The sequence below is a fragment of the Marmota monax genome, unplaced genomic scaffold (assembly GCF_021218885.2).
Source record: "Marmota monax isolate L192 unplaced genomic scaffold, Marmota_monax_Labrador192_F-V1.1 WCK01_AAM20220418_F8-fsc00320, whole genome shotgun sequence".
NCBI lineage: Eukaryota > Metazoa > Chordata > Mammalia > Rodentia > Sciuridae > Marmota > Marmota monax.
The window spans coordinates 401,214-424,505 of NW_026694783.1; the positions used below are offsets into that span (position 1 = coordinate 401,214).

General features: G+C 40.1%; 1 protein-coding gene across 1 annotated transcript in view; it reads right to left on the reverse strand.

Moving 5' to 3' along the window:
* Positions 1 to 860: 860 nt before the first annotated feature.
* Positions 861 to 23,292, reverse strand: part of Gpr89a (G protein-coupled receptor 89A) — a 41,927-nt gene continuing 19,495 nt past the window's right edge. Inside the window, exons 6-14 of the mRNA XM_046425809.1 lie at positions 22,432 to 22,552; positions 21,545 to 21,625; positions 14,265 to 14,374; positions 12,352 to 12,440; positions 10,931 to 11,023; positions 4,279 to 4,374; positions 2,376 to 2,465; positions 1,492 to 1,557; positions 861 to 1,394 (exon numbers count right to left, since the gene is read on the reverse strand). Coding sequence (XP_046281765.1) covers positions 1,188 to 1,394; positions 1,492 to 1,557; positions 2,376 to 2,465; positions 4,279 to 4,374; positions 10,931 to 11,023; positions 12,352 to 12,440; positions 14,265 to 14,374; positions 21,545 to 21,625; positions 22,432 to 22,552 — 953 coding nt within the window. The 3' untranslated portion in view covers positions 861 to 1,187. The remainder of the gene's footprint in view (positions 1,395 to 1,491; positions 1,558 to 2,375; positions 2,466 to 4,278; positions 4,375 to 10,930; positions 11,024 to 12,351; positions 12,441 to 14,264; positions 14,375 to 21,544; positions 21,626 to 22,431; positions 22,553 to 23,292) is intronic.

Sequence of the window (23,292 nt, forward strand, 5' to 3'; positions counted from 1 at the left end):
TTGGATAAACTTTTTATGCTTTGATCTTCTAAAACCATGATAATATAGAATAAGACCTTAATAATAAAAGTGATAACATTCATAATTGTCTTAAGATGCATTTGAGTATTCTAAACATTTTTCTAGAGCTACCTTTTGAAGAACTGGAGTCCTAGGATACGAAAGTGACTACTGCAGTTCCTTGTTTTACCTCACACCATGAGGGCAAATAAAAGGAAGACATGGGATATATCATTCCTGAATTCAATGTAGGGTATTGACTCTTCTTTTTTGGGAGTACCGGCGATTGATTCAGGGACACTCAACCACTGAGCCACATCCCCAGTTCTTTTTATGTATTTTAGAGACCAGGTCTCACTGAGTTGCTTAGCACTTTGCTCAAAGTTGCTGAGGCTGGCTTTGAACTCATGATCCTCCTGCCTCAGCCTCTCAAGCCGCAGGGATTACAGAGGTTAGCGCCACTGTGCCCGGCTCACTCTTACTATTAATTTGGCTCACTCTTACTATTAATTTTAAAAGAAATCAAGATGACAACATAGGGCTGGGGTTATAGCTCAGTGGTAGCACACTCATCTGGCATGTGTGAGGCACTGAATTCGATCCTCAGCACCTCATAAAAATAAATAAAGGTATTGTGTCCATCTACAACTAAAAAAGTATTAAAAAAATGGCAGCATAACCTGAAGTCTCTCTCGGTAGAATCTCGTTCAGTTGTCTACTAATCTTTTCCCCAGAAAACAGATGCACTCTTGGTTATTTCAATAGGGCAGGGGCTGGGGGAGGAGGGAGGATGCTGACTCACATGAGATCGCACAAACATGACACCAGCTGAGACTGATAAAGGGAATCTCAGGCCAAAGTGTTAAAATCTTGGATTTTAATGACCATCTCAAGAGAAAGCCATCAGCTTCTCCACGTGAACCTTGACTGAAAACATGGCTGTGTGTGGCCGGCTGTCGGCGACAGCTCCGCCACAGTTCCCTGTGCCCGCCCGCCTGCTCTCCCTGTGTGTTAGCTCGGCCACGTAGGAGCACAGCATCATCTGAGGAGGAAGGCATATGCTGGAGGTAGAGAGAGGCTACCACGGCATTTTGTTTGTTTAAAAAACATTAGGTGCTGGTCCCCTCTGTTGTTTTTCCCTTAGGAAACTGTCACCACTGCTTCTCAGAGTCTTAACAAGCACGAGCTCAAGGTGCCATATGCTTCTCGGGTGCCTGTTTGTGAGCCAAGTAGAGGAAGAGTATGCTGGACAGGGCGCTGACCAGGAAGATGACGTCAAACCACCGGTGGTAGAAGTTGAACTGCAGCTCCCCGAGGACTTCAGTGATGATGGTGCGGTACTGCAGAGGCATGCTCATTCGGATCAGCAGCACAGAGGAGACAAAGTACATCCCCTGAAACACCAGACCAATTAGTCCAGGCTTCACTTGGACCGCACTGAGGGACAGGTCAGAAGAAGCTGTAAACATAAAGCTTACCCATGACACTTACCATTATCTGTGCCAACAGCAGGACAATGACATTGGAGGATTTACTGCTGGATATGGCGTAGAAGAACTGTGAAGAGAGGGAGGAAGAGGAACTGAATGCCGTCTTGCTAACTGCCGTTATGAACTGTCAGTGAGGTGTTGACCTCTGAGAAGTGTCTCTTCAAGCCACAATCCTACACAGAACGTTCAGATGACTAGGGCTGTGAAGAAGAGACTTAAAAACTTAAGCTTTCCCTTTGAGGTAGTTGGTGGTTTTAAGTGATACAATATTTGAGAGGATTCCTATGCTATCAAACTTTAGAAACTCTGTGATGCGTCTGACCTTAATATCCCTTCAAAACATTAAAATAGACATCTGCATTTATTAACAGGCTCCACAGCTCTTTCCAAAATCAGGCTAGAAGCCTGGAGATCCCCTCCTGACCCAACCTCCTCTCTTCATTCACTGACACTGCTCTCCTACTAGGGCAGTGAGATCCCCACACACTCTACCAAAGAGGAGTCCCCTCTTTTATCTCCATGAAGTCCTCCTATGCTGACCAGGAGACAGAGAACATTCTGCTTCCCTACTTCCACGTCTTCTTTATAAATGATTCTCATAATTATTCTAACCTCAAATATCTCATTCATTTATTCCAAGTATCTGCCAAACACCTACTATGTGCTAAGTTCCATTATTAATAACAGTGACATATAAGTGAACAAACAGACCCTTATTCTACTATCTTGGGACTTACCTGCACTTGGTATATGATGTCATATACTGTCATCAATTTATACAGCAATTTATACTATTCAGATCTCAGAAGCCAGAAATCATTAGGTATCATTATTTCATGGTGCCACAGTTAAATAAATACCCTTTGATACTGTGACACAATATACCTTGGTAAGAGTGATCAGTAATCCTCTGATGGATGTCACAATGATTATTCCAACCAGAATGAAGGAGATGTGTTGGGACCAGAACTTCACCTGCCACCATAACAGGAGGAAAAAAAATATGGGTTAAATCTCTGTTCAGAGAGAGGTTAAGAACTAAGATGTATTTTGATCACTTATGACTCTGAGAGAGAATGTCATCAGGCCCTGACCCCCACCCGCTCCTTCTTTTAAAAGAGAGGGAAGAAGGCAAGTAAGTGTGAAGTAAAACACAGGGAGACTGCAGTGGGCATCTAAACTGTGGCTGAATCACATCTTAAGGACAGAAGAAAGCAAGAACAAAAAGTGATAAAGATAACTGGCCGGGTGGTGGCTCAGAGGCAGAGCACTCGCCTAGGATGTGTGAGGCACTGGGTTCCATCCTCAGCACCACATAAAAATAAAATAAAGATACTGTGTCCACCTATAACTAAAAAACAAATATTGAAATAAATAAATAAATGAAAGGAGATGAACAGGAGCTTGTCTGTTTTTGACATCTATGAATGATAGCCCTCTAATCAAACAAAACTTCAAAGAATCTTTTTGAATTGAAAGAACTTATAGGCATTTTCAGCTATGCTTTAGGAAATAACTGAACTTCATTTGAATCACATGATGACATCTTTTCATCCTTCTGCATTGCTTGATTCAGTTCTGAAAAGTACGTGAGGGAGAGCTGCTATCACTAACATTTAAAAAGCTTGTTGTTTACCATCATGAAATACGGAGGACACAGATGAATTACAGATGGAATACGTACACAGCAAGTAAGTAATGTCAGGAAAAACATTTCTAAAAACCCAGCCCAGCACAAAATTTAAACAAGGAAAACAAATATGCAGCAACAGCAAAGCACACTTAAAAGATCATGCAAAAAGGAAACCCACTGGCATATCAGCAGAAGAGTGCACATTTGGAGCTGTTTCTCAAGGACTGTGCTCAGTCTGCACCAGCTCATCCAGTCCTGTCCAGCTACCCTCGGGCCTGGGGCACACTGCTGAAACAGAAGCCTGGCGCATCCTGCAGCCTGTCTTGTAGGGTCAGAGCACGCTAAACGGCCCAGTCTCACTACCAAAAGTATTAATCAGTCTGAATTACTGGCCATACACACAACTGTGAAATATACTCTTCTATGGATAAAGACACTGAACTTAAACTGGGACAAAAGCGTGTTTATGACTCTGGTTTTATAAAACAAGTAGAATGATTTAAAAAAAAACAAACACAAGTATGGGGCGGGGCTGGGGCTCAGGGGCAGGACACTTGCCTAGCATGTGTGGGGCACTGGGTTTGCGCCTCAGCACCACATAGAAACAAACAGATAAAACAAAGGCATCTGTCCATCTGCAGCTACAAAAACATAAAAAAAACCCCAACAACAACAACAAAAAACATGCACAGGTGACACCATCTTTAGTCCGACAGCCACATTAATTAATTTCTTACAGCAGAAATCACTTCATTACTAACATGAAACACTAATTGGGAGTTAATTTTCTACCAGTGAAATAAAAAGTGAGTTTGAAGAGTTCATCGAGCATCACAGAGACAAGGATCTGAGTACTTGACGAGGAGAAACTGGCCAAGTGGTAGCTGGCTACAGAGAAGCAGAGGAGGGCTGTGGAGCAGTGAGCACCCACGACAACAGTAGGTGCCAGCCACGACTTAGGGTCTTACATTCAGAAAGAGGGCCATGGCCTTTGCAAATGTGCCATGTGACTGGGCCAACCTGTATAAAGGACAGGGAGAAGAAGAGAAGTAGAAGCAAGTAGCTAAAGTATGAGCATTAGGATCTTCATAATGTTAAGTTAAAGCAGATAAAACAAAGAAATCCGACAGACCAAGATCTTGACATGACTCTTACATCAAACTGAATCCCCAGGTAATTCACAGTGATCTCAATGCCTCTTGTGACAGGATCAGTTTTCCCAACTCGATCAAAAACAATGTTGATGGTTGCCTGCAGAGACAAAAACTTTTACATTAGAGCTTTTTTTTTTGTACCAGGAATTGAACCCAGGGGCTGTCAACCACTGAGCCACATCCCCAGCCCTTTTTATTTTACATTTTGAGACAGGGTCTCACTAAGTTGCTTAGGGCCGTGCTAAGTTGGTGAGTCTGCCTTTGAACTTGCAATCGTCCTGCCTCAGTCTCCGGGGAGGCTGTGATTACATGTGTGTGCCATGGCACCCAGCTATTAAAGCATCGTAATGATCATTATTTAAAAAAGTGATTTAAGATGATGAGCTGGGTAAAACACCCCTGGGTTAAATCCCCAGTACCGAAAAACAAAAAAGATGATGAGTTAATCACTATGACACATCTTATAGGTCAATGTTTCTAAAAACATGATTCTAGTCTTACTTTAAACTATGTATAGGAAATCTATTTTGACTACTCATAGGCAAATAAAAGTCTCTACCTACTCCATGTTTATTTTATATAGAGTCATTGCATATATACTTTAATTTATTGGAAGCAAAAAAGGTAACATTCTGTTAGACAAAAATCACAGTGAAAGAACCAAGAAATTCTCATTCCCTGTGGTTATTTTCTGAATGCTTGAAGAGCAAAAACTAAAATAAAAAGGAGTTATAACAAGCTAACACATGAGATTAAATGGAATCAAGAAAATCACTCAATTAATCACAAAAGTGGCAGTTTAAAAAAAGGGAGGATGGAGAACAGATGGAACAAATAAAAACACATAGCAACATGGTAGTTTCAAACATAACCACTCCAATAATCACATTAAATGTAAACAGCCTAATTCATGGGTCAGCAAACCCAGCCACTGTGTGGGACAGCCACAGACAATACATAATGAATGGGCTTGGCTCTGTTCCAGTAAAGCCTGATTTACAAAAGCAAGCAGTAGTTGGGTTGACTGTGGGCTATAGATTGCTAATCCCAGGTTTAAACATGCCAAGAGACTGTTCAGCAGAGACTATCAGGCTGGATAAAAAAGCAACCCAACTAATGCATATGTTGCCTATGAGAAACCCTCTTTGATACCAAGATACAAATAGGTTAAAAATAAAAGGATGGAAAAACAAAACGAATCAAAAAGAAAGGTAAAATACCTATCTAAATATCAGATACAGCAGATTTCCTAGCAGAAAGTATTGCCAGGTCTTAGAAGGGTCATTTCATATTGATGAAAGGATCACTTTTTCAACAAAGGGTACATAATGATCCTAAATGTTTATATACCCAATAAAACTTCAAAATACATGAAGCAAAAACGGATAGAAATAAAAAAACCAGCCAAATCCAAAATACTGGAATTGTTCTCATAATAATTGATAAAATAGACAGAATATCAGTGAGAATACAAAAAACTTGAAAAATACTATCAATCACCCTGACCTGACATTTGTAGGCCATTCTGGCCAACAAGAGCAGAACACACATTCTACTCAAGCGCACACAGAATGTTTACCATGCTGAGCTCAGCTGACTATATTCTGAGTCATAAAACAAGCCTTGATAAATTTTAAACTACTTAAATTATACAAAATGTTCTTAGACCACATAAAATTAAAATAGAAATCAATTAGAGAATGTCATTTGAAAGACACTGTAACATACTTCTAAATAACCTGAGAGAAGAAATCAAAAGGGAAATTAGAAAGCATTATGAACTGAATGAAAATAAGAATACATCATTAGTGAGATGCAGTTAAACTGGTACATAATAAAAAATGTATAGCAATGAAACATCTTTATCAGAAAAGGTCTCCAATCAATGATCTTAGCTTCGACTTTAAGAAATTAGAGAAAGACGACCCCAAATCAGAAGAAAATAACAAAGAGCAGAACAGAAATCAATGAGACAGAAAGCAGAAAAATAATACAGAAAAATCAAGTAACCCCAAAGCTGATTCTCTGAAAAATTCAATGCATCGATAACCCTCTATTAGCCTGATAAGGGGAGGGCAAAGGAGGAAGGACACAAGTTACCAACATCAAGGAGAGGCCACTTCACCCCCACTAGGATGGCTACAATGAAACAGAGAGGAACAAGTGTTGGTGACCATGTGAGGAATTGGAACACTTATATACTGCTGCCAGGAAAGTAAACTGGTGCCACTGTTTTGTAAAACTGTGTGCAGGTCTTCAAAAGGTTAAACAGGTAGTTAGTATATGACACAGCAATTCTATTCACAGATATGTACGTGAGAGAAATGGGAGAATATGAACAGCACACAACTTACCCATGAGTGTTCACAAGAGCATTACTGATGGTGGTCAAAAGAAGAAACAACTCACATGTTATCAACTAATGAATGGATGGATGAAATGTGGTGTTATCCATACAAGGAGTCATACCATATTCGACCAGAAAAAACCAACCAACCAACCAACCAACCACTATTAAGCCACAAAAGGAGTGAAGATGCTATAAATGCTGAGTATGCTAATCTTACGCTCCACTATACTAATACTTAAACTAATGAGTATAAGGTTTCTTTCAGATTTGATGAAGATGTTAAAAAATGGACGGCGATGATGTGTATTGAATTGTACATTAAATGGGTAAATTGTATATGGATTATAGCTCAATAAAATTGTTATGCAGTAAAAGAATAAAAGGGTGACATCTCAACAGGCATGGTTGCGCATGTCTGTAACCCCAGCAGTTTAGGAGGCTGAGGAAGGAACAGTGCAAGTTTAAAGCCAGCCTCACCAATTTAGCGAGGTCCTAAGCAATGTAGTGAGACTCTGCCTCAAAGAATAAAAAATAAAAAGGGCCGGGGAAGGCTCAGTGGTTAAGTGCCTCTGGGTTCAATCCCTAGGGGGGTTACATTGCTATAGACTGTATATCTACCAAAAGGATAATAAGGGAACATTAAGAGCAATATTATGCCAATAAAATACAATTTTAGTAATAATGGACAAATTACTTGAAAGACACAAACTGCAAGATCTCACTTAGGAATAAATAGATAACTGAATAAACCTTATATCTTTAAAGAAAATCTTCCTGCAAAGAAAACTCTAGGTCCAGATGTTGTCACTGGTCAAGTCTAAGAAACCTTAAAGGAAGAAATAACAACATTCCATACAAACTTTCATTCTAATTAGAAGAGGAGGCAATACTTCTCAACTAGTTCTCTAAGGTCAGTATTATTGTGACTAAAAATCAAATAAAAACATTATAAGAAAACTACAGTCTGATATCCCACATAAAGAGAGATGCAAAAATTCCTAACAAAATTTTAGCAAGTTGAATCCCACAAAATACAAAAAGGATATTCATCATGACCAGTCAGACTTATTCTAGAAGTGCAAGGTTAATTTAATACAAAAACAAGAATCATATGATATCTCAACAGATGCAGAAAGGGGCATCTGACAAAATCTAACACTGTTTCATGATTAGTAACACTGAACAAATCATGAAGAGAAGGACTTCCTCAACCTGATAAAAGCCAACAGCATGCATCGTGTTTAACGGTGTAAGACTGGATACTCTTCCCGATGATGAGGGACCAGGCAGGACGACTACTCCTCAACCTCTGCTCCACTCAGGGCTGGAGGTTCTGGTCAATGCAGTAAGGCCCAGGAGACGCAGGAGGAGGAGCAAGGGGGAAGAGACAGGAGAGGAGGAGATGGAGGTAAAGACATGGGAGGAAATGAAGAGAGTAAGTGAGAGAGAAAGGAAAGAGGAGCCATCACATTACAGAGGAAGAAGAGCTGATTGTCTACACAGAAAAGTCTACGAAATCTATGAAAAGACTTCTAGAAAAAACACGGACTGTCACCAAGGTTGCAGAATATAAGATCAATATATAAGATGGAGTCATATCTATACACTAGTAACAATCAAACTGAAACGACACAACAATCACACCTACTATAGCTTCAGAAATGTCAGACACTCAGAGAGACCTGACAGAAGATGTGCAAGACCCACTGAGCACTGCTGAGAGCAACTACACGGGTCTGAGTATATGAAGGGCTCCGGGTGCATGGACTGCAAGACTCAACACTGTCAAGATCTCACTTCAACTACCTATAGATCCCACGATCCCAATACAGAGTTAGAAGGCATTTTTTTGGTAAGAACTAATAAGCTGATTCTAAAATTTATATGCAAATGGAAAGGACATAGAATAGCCAAAACAAATTTGAAAAAAGAACAAAGTTGGATAACTTACACCCTCTGACTTCAGGCTTATTATAAAGCAGTGACCCAGACAATGTGGGGCAGACAAAGGCAACTATACCAACAGAAAGTAACAGGAGCATACAAACAGACCCGTGTGCATGTGCTCAACTATTTTTTTGACAAAACTGCACAGGCAACTGAATGTAGAAACCATCTTTCAACAAATAGTGCTAGAATAACTGGAAATCTACATGCAAATAATTTACGTAGATTCATACCAAATGACTTTAAAAATTAACTCAAGATGAGTTATGGACCAGAATGTAAAGATATTAAAATTTCTAAAAAAGCATGAAAAATATCTTTGTGACTCTGGATTAGGCAAACATTTCTTAGATACAATGCCAAGAAGCACTATCTATAGTAGGAAAAGAAAGAAAGGTAGGTAGGTAGGTAGGTACTGCTAAGAGAATAGAAAGTCAAGCCTCTGATTAGGATAAAAATATTTGTAAATTTTTGGAAGTGCATATTTCATAAAAGATTTCCAGAATATATAAAAAAACTAAAAACCTAATAAAAATAAAATAAACAATCTAACTAAAAAAATTGGCAAAAGCATCTAAAAAGATACTTCACCAAAGAGGATACAGCTTGCAAATAAACACATGAAAAGAAGCTCTACATCATTAGGGGTTAGGAAAATGTAAATCAAAACGGGCATCAAGACCCCAAATCTGTTGGAATGTCTGAAACTGCCAACCAGATGGAGTGCTGGTGAGGTACAACAACAGAAACTCCCACATACTGCAAGTAGGAACAAAACTGGTACCATCTTTGGAGAAGAATTTGGCACACATTTGCCATATGAATCACATTCTACTCCTATTTATCTGAGAGAAAAGTGAGCACATGTCTAGACACAAGACTTGTTTACAAATGTTCACAGCCAACTTTATTTGTAATATCCCTGACTGGGAACAAATATCCACTACTAGGTGAATGGATAAACAAACTGTGGAATACTACTCAGCAATAAAAAGAAATAAATTACATTACCACGTGAAACTTCAATAATCATGCTGAGTAAAATAAGCAAGATAGAATGACGACACAAAGCAGATCAGTTCTTGACTGGGAACAGGGAGTGTGAAGAGAGGCATTACGAAGGGGCAGGGGGAAAGCTAACATGATGGAGTGTGGTGATGGCTGCTGCACAGGTACACACGTCAGGAACTCAGCAAACTGTGTACTTTAAACAGGTTATTGTAGGTCAATTATATAACTCTAGGAAAAGCTGTTAATAAATGACATGCTCTCCTATAGGCTGCATCTCAAGAAACATTCTTTTAGAGGCTTTGTTAACTGAACATCCTACTTTATGCATCGTTTCTCATTGAAGGGATCAAGATTTTAAATATCATCTGAGTGTTATTGACTTCAATTTATTGTATCATTAGATCCATGAAGTCCAGAATCCCTCATTCATCCATACTGGTCAAAATCAACAACAAGCTGACCAAGCTCCTCTTTGTGCAAACACAGCTCCAGTAGGAAGGTCACCAAACTAGAAAGTCAAATCAGCCTTTTCTACGGTCACATTGAAATCCATGAATACCCACAGATGAGTCAGAAGTAAAGACAAACAAACGTACATAAAATGCACAGACAATAAAACAGGGAGAATCACACAAGAATAAGAGTGGTAAACCCAAAAGATGAATCTATCTACAGAAGTAAATATTTTAGAATTTATTTTGAACTTAAGTTTTTAGATACAGATTACTAAAAAGGAAAAGTGGTCTCCATTTTTTTTTTTTTTTAAGGGCCTTGTGTGCGCTAGGCAAGTGCTCTGCCACTGAGCCAACCCCAAGTGGCTTCTTTTTTGTTTTTTTGGTATCGGGAATTGAACTCAGGGGCACTCAACCACTGAGCCACACCCCCAGCCCTATTTTGTATTTTATTTAGAGACAGGGTCTCACTGAGTTGCTTAGCACCTCACTGTTGCTGAGGTTGGCTTTGAATTCTTGATCCTCCTGCCTCAGCCTCCCAAGCCACTGGGATTACAGGTGTGCGCCACCGCACCTGTTCCAAGTGGCTTCTATTCTGAGGTGAAACTAGGAGTTGAGATTATACACAGTCATGTGTTCATGGGTAATGAAAAGCAGAGTGTGAAATAAGAAACTTTTAAATCAACTCATGCGTCTCATGCAGCCTCCATTTCTACGTCCTCTAAATAGGAGAGGGGGGAAAAGGGAGGCTTGGAGATACGAAAGGTCACTCTCTCTGTCAACTCAATTGAATTTGGAATTGAACTCAAATGTATCAATCAAAGCTGTCTTCTCTTTCTGCCATTTTCAGGGAAAAATTACCCAACTCTTACAATTAAAAACAATATACTTACCATGAAAATTTTCCAAACACAGTAAATAGAGAAAAAGTAACCCAGAAAATTGAAATATTTTCCTTTGAAAGTTTTGGAGTATTCTATTCTCTCCTGAGGAAAACCAAACATAAAACATGGTTAGTCCCAGCAAACGTAAACGTATTTTCAACAAGAGAATCCCTCCATGAATCACTGTTCAAGCCGAGTCCCAAACTCCCATGGTAATAATATTAAAATGACAGTTGCAGTAGTGGCCAACGTTTATTGAATGTTTACTCTAAGCCAGAGACTGGGACAAATATCTTATATGCACTGTCTACTTTAATCTTCTGATGAGTATTTCTATTATCTTCATTTTACAGATGAGAAAATCGAGTCTGAGAGAGGTTAAATAACTTGCCCAAAGTCAATTTGGTGAGTAGGGTCAGGTCTGTCTCTAAAGCTTGTTAGTTAACCTCTACCCTTCATAACTACCCCTGTGCACTCACCCTCAAAAAGGGTTAAAATAGTTTGAAACCTTAATAGATCTTGCACGTTTGGATTATACTGCGTTCTAGGTATATACAGGAAAGTCACTTCTTGCATTTAGGACCTTTTGATCTGGGTCTGTTAAAATAGGGACAGACCCAGCAGATAGGTATCTACTGTTTCTTTTTTTTGGTACCAAGGATCAAACTCAGGGGCACTTGACCACCGAGCCACATCCCAGCCTTATTTTGCACTTTTATTAGAGACAGGGTCTCACTGAGTTGTTTTACTGAGGCTGGTTCTGAACTTGTGATCCTCCTGCCTCAGCCTCCTGACCTGCTGGGATTCCAGGCCTGCACCACTGTGCCTGGCTTCTACTGTTGTTATAACTAACTTATCAGGGAATAAAAAGAAACAGAGGAGTGGGCTGGCGCTGGGGCTCAGTGGCACAGAGCCTGTCTCTCATGTGTGAGGCACTGGGCTTGATCCTCAGCACCACATAAAAACAAATACAACACAATAAAAGTACTGTGTTAATCTACAACTAAAAAATAAAAAAATAAAAGAAAAGAAAAAAGAAACAGAGGAGCTGCCATCTCGACCCCGGCTCAGTAGGAAGTGGTACATGCCGTCTCCCTAGATGTTGAAAAGCCTCCTCTGACTATCCCTCCACGTTCTATTATGAAAGTGCTCCATTCTCATGATGAAGCTGGGAGGGTTCCTTGCATGGCTTTGTCGTAGAGAATACTATAAAGTTATTTAGTCTTTTTTTTAATGTTTAGGTGTAGGTGGACAGAATACCTTTATTTTGCATATTTATTTCTTTGTGGTGCTGAGGATCAAACCCAGGGCCTCACCCGCGCTAGGCAAGCGCTCCTCCTTGAGCTACAAGCGCAGCCTGCTCTTTAGCCTTTCCAGGTTAGCTGTACCATCATATTGGTAAACCACAGTGCAGTCGCCTTGCTCTGTACCTTGGTAGCATATAGATCAGCTGTTTCCAGAAAAAGCTGCCTGCTTAGTTCTTCCAAAGCATCCACTTCCTGTTGAATAAGAGTAAGATCTGGCACAAACGGGCATCAAGGTTTAAATCACACAGAAATTTCAAAAAATAGCAGTGAAGAAAGCATTTGCTTCTGATTTTTTTCTAAAGCCAGGAATCATCTGCATTTTGAGTTTCCTGTACTTCATAGCATTTTCCAGCCTCTGGCAGAGGTGTGTAAAGCTTCTCCACCTTGAAAATCACCAAGGACTGACTGCTGCTCAGTCCCTCCCAGCTCAAGCGTCTTAGCAGATGGTTTGTCTGTTTTTCTTTTTCAGTCTATTAAATTACGTCAAATATGACCTTTGAAGGCTCAAAGGCCTGCATGATAATAACATCTATAATAAGCACGATCTCAATAAACACAATGTTTGATGTTTGGGAAGGGAACAAAAACTGAGGCTGGGGTTTAGCTCTTTCAGATGTTATCTTTTATTTCCCAACAATCCTGTGTTACCCATTCTGCAGATAAGGACAGTGAAGCTCAGAGGTCCCTGGCTCGCTCAAGCCACCGCACTAACAGCCGTGGATGCAAAGTGAGGTCTGCCCCACTCCGTGGCCCCTCACTCCATGGCCTCACCCCATGGTCTCTCACTCCGTGGCCCTTACAATGGCCTCTCACTCCACGGCCCCTCACAATGGCCCCTCACCCCATGGCCTCACTCCGTGGCCCCTCACCCCATGGCCCCTCACTCCGTGGCCCTCACTCCGTGGCCTCTTCTTCCCCCCAAGCTGAGCTATTTTCCAAGAACTCGGTGGACGGTGTCACTACTTTCCTCACCGAGGTCGCAAGCTCTGAGAGGTTAGATGACCGTGGGACTTATCACTGAAATAGCTTAAACCTATACTTTTGGCTTTTAGAGTTTTGAGTAATGAAAATAGTAAAGACAGTACCTTTAACATATAAACCTCCACTTTAACCAGATCTTCCCTCCCTGGTGACTTCCCCACTATTACTGACATCCACAACTGCCCTTCAGGTCTGTCCTCAGTGGTGGCCGCTATGGGCAAGGCCCAGGCCACCAAACAACAGGTTAGCTAGTGATGTGTTCCACCATGACTAGGAGGGAGATTATATCCTACTCATCAGCGTATCACTTAGCACTCTTCTTGAAAAAAGAAGACATGAATGTTTCCTGATTAAAATAATTCTTTTTCTTTCTCAGCCATAAGCATCTTGCATTTCTGTTTATTCTTTCTTGATATTATCTGCACTTGACACCAAGTTATATCATAATTTATAGCAACATACTTCATCCTTCTCCAGTTGAAGGCAAAGGGAATCTGTTCTTCCCTAGGCCAAGGAAGGAAACAGGAAGATGTGATTTCAGACTCAGTCCCCCATGGCTACACGGCCTGGGGGTCACGGAGGGATCTGGTTACTGAATTTGGGAATTAGTTCAACACCGTAACCAGCTGGGCTAGACCAATCTATTAACTTCATCACCTTGATTTTCTTTTAAACCAGAAGGTTACTAAAGAAGAGAGCGTCATGTCTGAGGTGGGTTTCAGAGTTGGGAGTGTAGTGTTGTGGAAAGAACTATGAACAGGAGACCGCAGTTCTGTTCCTAATTTTGCCACAAACACTGTGACTTAACCTCTCTGGGTCTATTTTCTCATTTGTAACATGGAAAGACTGACTCTTTAGGACCCTTCCAGCTCAAAGATTTGATTTTATGATCTTACATGGGTGTTGGAAAGATGACTCTACACATACTGTATTTCCTAAGCCAGTCTGGACTCCAGTGCATTCAGGTACCTTGCAAAGAACTATCCCAATACTGTTTTTTTCTTCTGCCCTTGGTCCAGAGTGTAGAAAGAATCAAGTAGAGGGATAAAGGATACTTTCGCTTCCTGGAGGTGAAGCAGCAACACTCTTTATCATTCCCCAGAACCCGAATGGTTTGTTATGCACCTCCCCCTTCTGGAACATACTTCTTCGTGCTATTGCCATTCTGAAACAGAGAAAATATAAAATCTTAGTAAGGAAGCAAAGACTCCCAAGCCCAGTCTCATTCACTCTCCAGTCTCACCACTCCCTCTCTCATTTGCTGAGCTGTTCAGGAAAGGATACTGATTCGGAGTCCCACTTTTCCACTTCTTAATACACTCCCAGAAGCAACGTGGCCTCAGCAAGCCACACTGGAACAGAACTCAGGGCAATATATTATTTGAAGGCTGTATTTGCTACTTAGAAGCTGTGAGACCTACAATTTTCAGTTCTTCATCTCTGGATGGTTGTAAAGATCACTGAAATAATATATAAGAATTCATACTGTCAACTACAAAGTGTTGTTCATATATTAATAATTATTGCAGTTAATATTAAGGAAAAAATCGCTAACACACCTAGATAAAGAAGCAGAACAGAGGAGAAACTCAATGAAAAGGAGGCACAAAGGAACAACAATAACAAAAATCAAATAAAAAATACATAATCTTGGTCTCTTAACACTATCTCCAATTTCCCCTTCCCTTAGTATAATCTGTCTCACTACAGAATAAATCATCAGAACACCTACCATTCTTTCCTTCTTTCCTCTTGTCCCCACGGGGGGGCCTAACTGCTACGTAGTAGCTGCTGACACATCCAGCTCATCATGAAGAACAAGGTCTTTTTTAGATTAAAAATAAAACTAGACATGGATGATTATTTGAAGGCTAAAAGGGGCCAAGCCCTACAGTCCTAAACTGAATAGGATGAGCTAGTAAAAACAGAGTAGCAGAGCCACAGAAACGTTTAATCCAAGGTGGATATTTTTTGGGGTGATAAGAGAGAAAAATGGTCAGGATGATGAAGCAGAACTGGTGTTTGTCTTTTTACCTGGAAAGTCTTTAAGTCATTAGCTAAAGTGATATTAACAAGCAAGAATGTTCGGTGTGTCATCATGTGACTTAACTGTTCTCTTCTCAAAGCAACCCTTGCCTCTGATACTAAGAATGAAGCCCAGTGCCATTTAGCTCTTTCTGCCCACCCTCTACATACATCTGCATCCATTGTAAGCTCAGCATTTGGGGAAAGATGTCATTAACAACCACGAGGAGGCTCAGACCCAGGGAACTTCTGATTTGGCAAGATCTGTAATTTTTACTGAAAAAGTAAAAAACGGGGAAAGCTAGAACAGGTATATGAAGCAAAGGTTCTACTCCATCACTTAATGGTTCACTTCAGCTTCATAAGCAGGATTAAAGGAGAGGCAATTCGAAGAGAGGAACACAGAAGCTGGTTTCCGCTGTCTGCACACTGATGACTGGACGTGACGTGGAACTGGCTGAACACGTACAGGGACTGACACTGCCCTATGGTCTGATAACAGGCAGAGAAGTGTAATCACTACAAGTGAAAACTGGTCGCACACACACAAGAACAGTCTTGTCTTAAAACATTCACCTTTACTTTTAACTTTACCATCTAATTATAGTCCAACTTTTGCACCTATCAAATAAGCTGCAGATGAAAAATATTCACATATTCAGGAAGAAAAGTTAAAATCAGACTTTCTGAGATGCAGTAAAACGGAATTAACAAAACAATACAAGGTACTACAGAAGTAGATGCTTTCTTCTTTACCATCACCACTATCACCACTGTGTTCATGATTGCCTTTTTTAAAAAATAAGGGTAGTTCCCAACAAATTAACTGTTATTAGCTGAATACCATTTTAAAATCCATTATATAAAAAATATATATTAAAAAATCAAGTGCACTTGGCTGAGGTTTTGTGGCATCATGAAAGGGGTGAGACTGAAAAAATGTCTACTATGGCTTAAATATATCATCCTACTCTACTCTGATTTCAGAAAATATAAAACCTTAGTAAGGAAGCAAAGACTCCCAAGCCCAATCTCATTCACTCTCCAGTCTCACCACTGTGTTTATGGCTTAGACATTAGGTGTCCCCCAGAAGCTCATGTGTGAGACAATGCAAGACAGTTGGAGATGAAGCCTGGGCTGCGAGAGTCTTTGCTTCATCATGCCCAGCAGGGATTAGCTGGGTGCTAAGTGTAACAGGCGGGGGTGGCTGAGGAGGTGGGCAGTGGGGCGTGCATAGTTTATCCTGGGTGAGAGGAGAAGGCTCTTCCTGCTTCCCTGTCCTGAGCTGCTTTCTTCCATCACGCTCTCCTGGCTTACCGCGGGCCCAGAGCAATAGGGCTGACCAGGTATGGACAGAGATCGATGAGACTGTGAGACTCAAACCTTCCCTTCTCTAAAACTGTCCTTTTCAGGTTTTTTGGTCACAGTGGTGAAAAGAGGACTTAGAACACATGGTTTCTGGTAGGATGTCAGCCATTACTTTGCTTTTTTGGTACTGAAGATTGAACTTGGGGGCATTCAACTATTGAGCCACATCCCCAGCCCTATTTTGTATTTTAATTAGAGAGAGGGTCTTGCCTAGCGTCTTACTTTTGTTGAGGCTGGCTTTAAACTTGAGATCCTCCTGATTTAGCCTCCCAAGCTGCTGGGATTACAGGCAGGCAGCTACTTTGTTTTTCTTTTTAAAATGAACTTTAAATTTGGAGATAATTGTAGATTCATAATGGTTTTAAGAAGGTATTCACAATAATGGAAATATTGTGCAAAGAGTATTCTGACATTGACATAGTCATGATAAAGAATATTTTTATCACTACAAGGATCTGCCATGTGGCCTTAGACAGTTCACATGCCTCCTACTGTCAACTCCTCCTAAATCCTTAGCAACCACTAATTTCTTCTCCTTCTCTATAATTTTGTCATTTCAAACATGTGTATTCAAGCCAGACGCAGTGGCGCCACCTGTAATCCCAGTGGCTCAGGAGGCTGAGGCAGGAGGATCACGAGTTCAAAGCCAGCCTCAGCAACAGCGAGGTGCTGAGCAACTCAGTGAGACCCTGTCTCTAAATAAAATACAAAATAGGACTGAGGATGTGGCTCAGTGGCCAAGTGCCCCCGAGTTCAATCCCTGGTACCAAAACAAGTGTACACAATTATAATTATACATTATGTATCCTTTGGAAATTATCCACACTATGTATGTACCACAGCACTTAACCATTTAGTCATTAAAGAACACCTGAGTTATTTCTACTGTTTGACTACTGTGACTAAAGCTGCTATAACATTCTTATACCAGTTTTTGTGAATATAAATTTTTCTTTCCCTGAATAAGTGCCCAGAAGCGCAATTACTGAGGTCTGGCATTTGCATGCTTAGTTCTCACAAGACAGCTGAACTGTTCCTGTCTGTTCTGCATTTCCACCAGCAACGTGTGCGTGATCCAGTTCTTCTGCATTCTTACTACACTGGGTGTTTTCACTAGTTTTTATTTTAGTCATTCTGAAAAGTACCTAGTGGTCCTTCACTGTGGTTCTAATTTCGTACCCTTGATGGTGAAAGCGTCCAGCATCTTCCCACATCCTCACATGCCATCTACATGTCCTTTACAGTAATATGTCAGGTCATGATTTGTGCCCACTTCCTAAATGGACTGCGTTTTTATTTTTTAATTTTTTTTAAGAGTGAAAAATGCACAATTTATTGGTCACATAGACTGGTGCCTATGGGCATGTGGGGCACATATGGATTCTGCTCTTGCACACACTCGGAATTTGGTGTCCTACATGAATTCTGTTAGGTCAAAAAGCCACAAGAAAAATCATTAACAATCTAGTCTCTTAGTAACCAAGGACACAGGCTGAAGAGCTTGGGAAGAGGATGTACTAGTAGGAGAGCCTGGGACCAAGAGCCACCCTCTTTGGCAACTGGGCTGGGGAGCTCGGCCTTTGGAACAACAGTAGAGACTTGTCCCTTCATACAACATAAGTGCTGGGGCGCTCTGCCTAACCCAGGGCCTGGCAGTGGCTGCCCACCTCGGACAGTGCACAGGGACTCAGCAGGGGCCGTGACATCTCCAGCTTTCCAACTGGAGAGCTGCAGCGGATTGTCCAGCTGCTCTCCCAGGGGACTGTGCTGATCCTGGTCACTTAGCAGCTCACATCACTGAAGCTGGATTGTACCGCTTGTTAAAAATGTTACTGTGGGGCTAGGGTTGTGGCTCAGCAGTAGATCGCCCGCCTAGCACGAGCGAGGCCCGAGGCCCTGGGTTCGATTCTCAGCACCACATAAATATAAATAAATAAAGATATCATGTCCAATTTCAACTAAAAAATAAATGAAAAAAAAAAAGTTTATGTTAAACTTTTTAAAATTCTCTATACTGGTCTTTTCAGATATGTGGTTTACAAATGTTTTCTCTTTCTATAGCTTGGCCTTTCAGCATCCACACAAGCTCTTTCTCAAAGCAAAAAAGTTTTTTGACTTTGATGGAATCTCATTTATCCATTTTTCCTTTCATGGACTGCACTCTCAACATTAAGTCTAAGAATCTTTCCCCAGTCTCACATCCCAAAGATTTTTCCCTCAAAGTTTTACATTTTACTTTAAGATGTTTTAAGTTAATTTTTACATAAAGTATGCAATGTAGGTTTGCTTCTTTTCTGTCTAAGTGTGTCTTGCTGCTGTAGTAGTAAGGCTGACCCCTCCGCTGCATGCTGCTTGTCTGTCAGGGACTAGCTGGGACACCTGTGTCACCCTGTTTCAGGTTCTCCATCCTCGTTCACTTCCTGTCTGCCAGTACCACAAACTCCCAACGACTGCAGACATAATAAGTTTTGAAATTAGGTAGCATGATTCCTCTTATTTTGTTCTTTTTTTCAAAACTGTTTTAGTTATCTATTTATTTTATTTTTTTGTACACAAATTTTAGAATGTTTTTATATATTTCCACAAAAAATCTTGCTGGGATTCTGAAACGAATTACACTAAAATTATACATTAATTTGGGAAGAATTAACATTTACTATGTTAAGTCTTTTAATCCGTAAGCATGATATGTCCCTCCATTTATTTAGATCTTTGATTTCTTTCAGAGTTTTATAATTTTCAGCATATAAATCCTATACAGAAGAGAGGGAACAGGAGGATGGAAGAGGGGAGGAAAAAGGGGGAATGGGGATTGATATAAAATTTCTTACATGTCCAAAGAAACCCAACTGCTATGTTAATTATAAAGCTGTGCTGGAAAAAAAAAAAGTCCTGTATATGTTTTGTTAGACTTATTCCTAAGTAATTCATTTTTTGAGCAATTATAAATAGTAAAGTATTTTAATTTGGGTATCCAGATGTTCACTGCTAATATACAGAAATACAGTTGATTTTTGTGTTTATTTTGTACCCAATAACACTGTTGAACAGTCATTACCCTTTTCATTGTTTCCCCATGACACCATTATCCTCTTGCTGCTCTCAAGATTTTCTCTTTGCTGGGTGCAGTGGTGCAGGCCTGTAATCCCAGCAGCACGGAAGGCTAAGGCAGGAGGATCTTGAGTTCAAAGCCAGCCTCAGCAACTTAGCGAGGCACTAAGCCACCCAGTGAGACCCTGTCTCTAAATAAAATATAAAGAGGGCTGGGGATGTGGCTCAGTGGCCAAGTGCCCCTGAGTTCAATCCCTGGTGCCAAAAAAAAAAAAAAAAAAAGATTTTCTCTTTGGCTCTGAGCAGTCTGTCTGTCCGTCCGTCCTCAGGTCCTTGTGTGTTTACAGATTGCTTCTTGGATCTGTTAATGTTTTCCACCACCTTTGGGAAGGGACTGGTCATTATTTCGTGACGCACTCTCCCCACCCCTTCCACAGGTATGCTGGACTCCCTTCAGTCTCTGACCTCTCTATTCTTCAGAGTGAATGATCTCTACTGACCTACCTTTAAGCTCACTGAGGCTGTTCTGCCACATCAACTCTGTTATTAAGCCTAGGTGGTGAAATTTTTATTTCAGTTGTTATCATTTTTAGTTTCCATTTGTTCTTTTTCAAAGTTTGCATTTCTCCATTGGGATTCTCTATCTTTTCACTAACATCATGCTTATCTTTATGTCTCTGAATGTATTCACAGTAGCTGCCTTCAAGTCTTTCTTTGCTATATATTCATTATCTGGGCACATTTGGAGTTAGTTTTTATTGATTGTTTTTAATCCTGAATTTGGTGAGATGTCTGCTCTGTTTCTTTGTAATGACTAGTAAGTTTTGGTGGAAGACTCGATATTGTAGATACTTTGCAGTGACTTTAGAAATTTTTTTTTTCTTCCTGAGGACTGTTGTTTTTTGTACTAGCAGACAACTAACTTGTCAAGAATCAAACTGAGAAATCTATCACAGCTGCAGCAACTAATATTTCTGTTTAGTTTTTAAACTTCCCAGCTCCTTTTTTAGTTTTACTCGAAAGGTCTCTCCAGAATTTAGTACAGTGTCTGGCACAGACTAAGTTTTCTAAAATTATTAAACGAATATATGAATGAATAAAATGAAGGCAAAGTATTTAATTTTCACTATATGATTACTCTACAGAGACTAATAAGTTGAGTAGCAACTTATCTAGGTTTAGCTCACTGATCTAAGGTCTCCACAAGTCTTAACATATCAACTCTGTTCTTGACAAACAAGAAAACCAAAGCACAAAGACATAAACTAGCTCAAGGGTCCAGTCTGATTTCAGAGTCTCTTCTTTTGTCCTGTAGAACAGATTCCTATGAAATGCCACTTGGAAAACGTATATTGTAAAAGCATTTTTTTGATCATAAAAACAACAATGACAATGAAAAGACTTGAAGGATTTTAAGTTGTTATAGAAAAGGAAGTTGAAAAGATCTAAGTCAAACATGAAAAGGTTTAAAATGTAGGATAAAAGACTTTTAAAACATCCATTCGTCAAATAGAAAAGTTACTTTAACAATCTAGATAGAGAAATATCTAAATTCAGGGAATTTGGCTGACTTTGAGAATTTTCTTTCATAGATGAGTGGACATGAATATTTGATAATACCCTACTTTATAGAGTACATTTAAAAAAAATGTTTCTTTTAGTTGTAGATGGACACAATACCTTTGATTTACTTATTTACCTTCCTATGTGGTGCTGAGGATCGAAGCCAGTGCCTTACATATGCTGGGCAACTGCTCTACCACTGAGCCACAACCCCAACCCCTCTCAGACTTTTGATCCTTTCTTTTTTTGTACTGGGGAGTGGTCCCGGAATGCTCTGCCCCTGAGCTACAGCCCCAGACCACAGAGTACATTTTAATGTGATCTTACCTTTTCTTTTTGCTTATGATCATATCCATGGTTTGGAGCAGTCGCCGTTCTAGTGCTAGAATATCTGTGTCAGTCACATTCCTACAATAAACACCAACTGTCAGCATTGTTTTGGGGTGCTACCCTGTGCATAATACAAGCCATCGGAGAAACCAAAAACCCCCTAACTGTTACCAGTAATTCAAGGACTTGCTTTTTTCTGCAAAATATTAAAATGACTATAATCTAAAATGCTTTCCCTGTCGTTTCTTGTCATTCTTCTGGGGGCTCAGGGTAGTAGAAGGCATCTAGCTTCTTACAGTCCTTCTTAGCTGTGATCCAGTGATCTAGGATATACGACTAAGCTCACTTTTAACCTGGGATTGTACCCTACTGTTCTACTTCTTGGAGGAACTGGTTTCTGAAGTTGGGATTAAATCACACTGCTGACCACCAGAAATGTTCTTTCAAAAAATGTGAGTGGGGGATGAAATTTGCCATTTAAAAAATAAATGAATGTGCCAGGCATGGTGGCCCATACCTATAATCCCAGCAACTTGGGAGGCTGAGGCAGGAGGATTGCAAGTTCACAGTGAGCCTCAGCAACTTAGCAAGACCCTGTCTCCAAATTTTAAAAAGGGCTGGGGATGTGGTTCGTGGTCTAGTGCCCCTAGGTTCAATCCCTGGTACTGAAATAAATATATAAAAGGACAAATAACACAGACAATCAATGTAATTGATAAGACTTATTTGAAAAGATTTCAGATTAACAACTACAGGGACACAAGAAGAGAAGAATAAAAAGGCAGAGTAATAGATCTAATATGATTTAAGTATTAAAGATGGTGGCATGACATACGTCTTTAAATGACTAGGAAAAAAAAAAGAAAAGAGAAACTGCACGTTACCTGAGGAAGTAGGACATGTACGTGTATGGGCAGTTGACAGCACCAAATCCAGAGAGCAGAGCCATGAGAGTCACTCCGATCACACCCACCCGGCTGATGAGCTGCTCTATGGACAGTATCCCTGAAAACGTCACAGTACATTGACACCAGGTAACACAGACACAACGGAATCATTCCACATGACTACACATGCCAACTTCTAAGTGTGCTCTCTAATAAACACAGAAGCCAACTGACTTCCTTATTATCCCGTATGCTCTAGTCATCTCTTTTATTGGGTGATAACAGTACAATAATAATAATTATAAATAACAGTACTGACCGGTTATACTAGATAGTGTGAATTCTAACAGAGCAAAGACAAAGACAAAGTAATTCTAGCAAAAGCTCTGGTTTAATTAAAAAAAAAAAAAAAGTGCAAAGAAAACCACTTCTGGAAAAGTATAAATGGTAGGTAGGTGGCACTCTGTGCTAGTTACTTTTGATATATGTATTTCCCCTTAAGGTCATACTTTTTAGCTATGTCTTATTCCTTTCTGAACCCAATGCACATAGTGCATCTAACAAATGGGCTGAATGTAAAGATGGATGAGTAATTCAAAGGCAAATATGTGAGTTTTAGATTACCAGCTGTATTCTAATTATTAACTCTTTCCTATTACATGAAAATGTTGAAAATCAACTCAGCAGTTAAAATAGGTGCTGCCAGACTGGGGTCCTAATTAGAATAAGATATATTCCATGCTTGTATAATCATATCAAAATGGATTCTATAACTAAAAAGAACCAATTAACAAAGACAAGTGCGGCCAGATGACGCATTGGGGTAACCGAGGGAAAGCAAAGCTACAGAGCACTCAG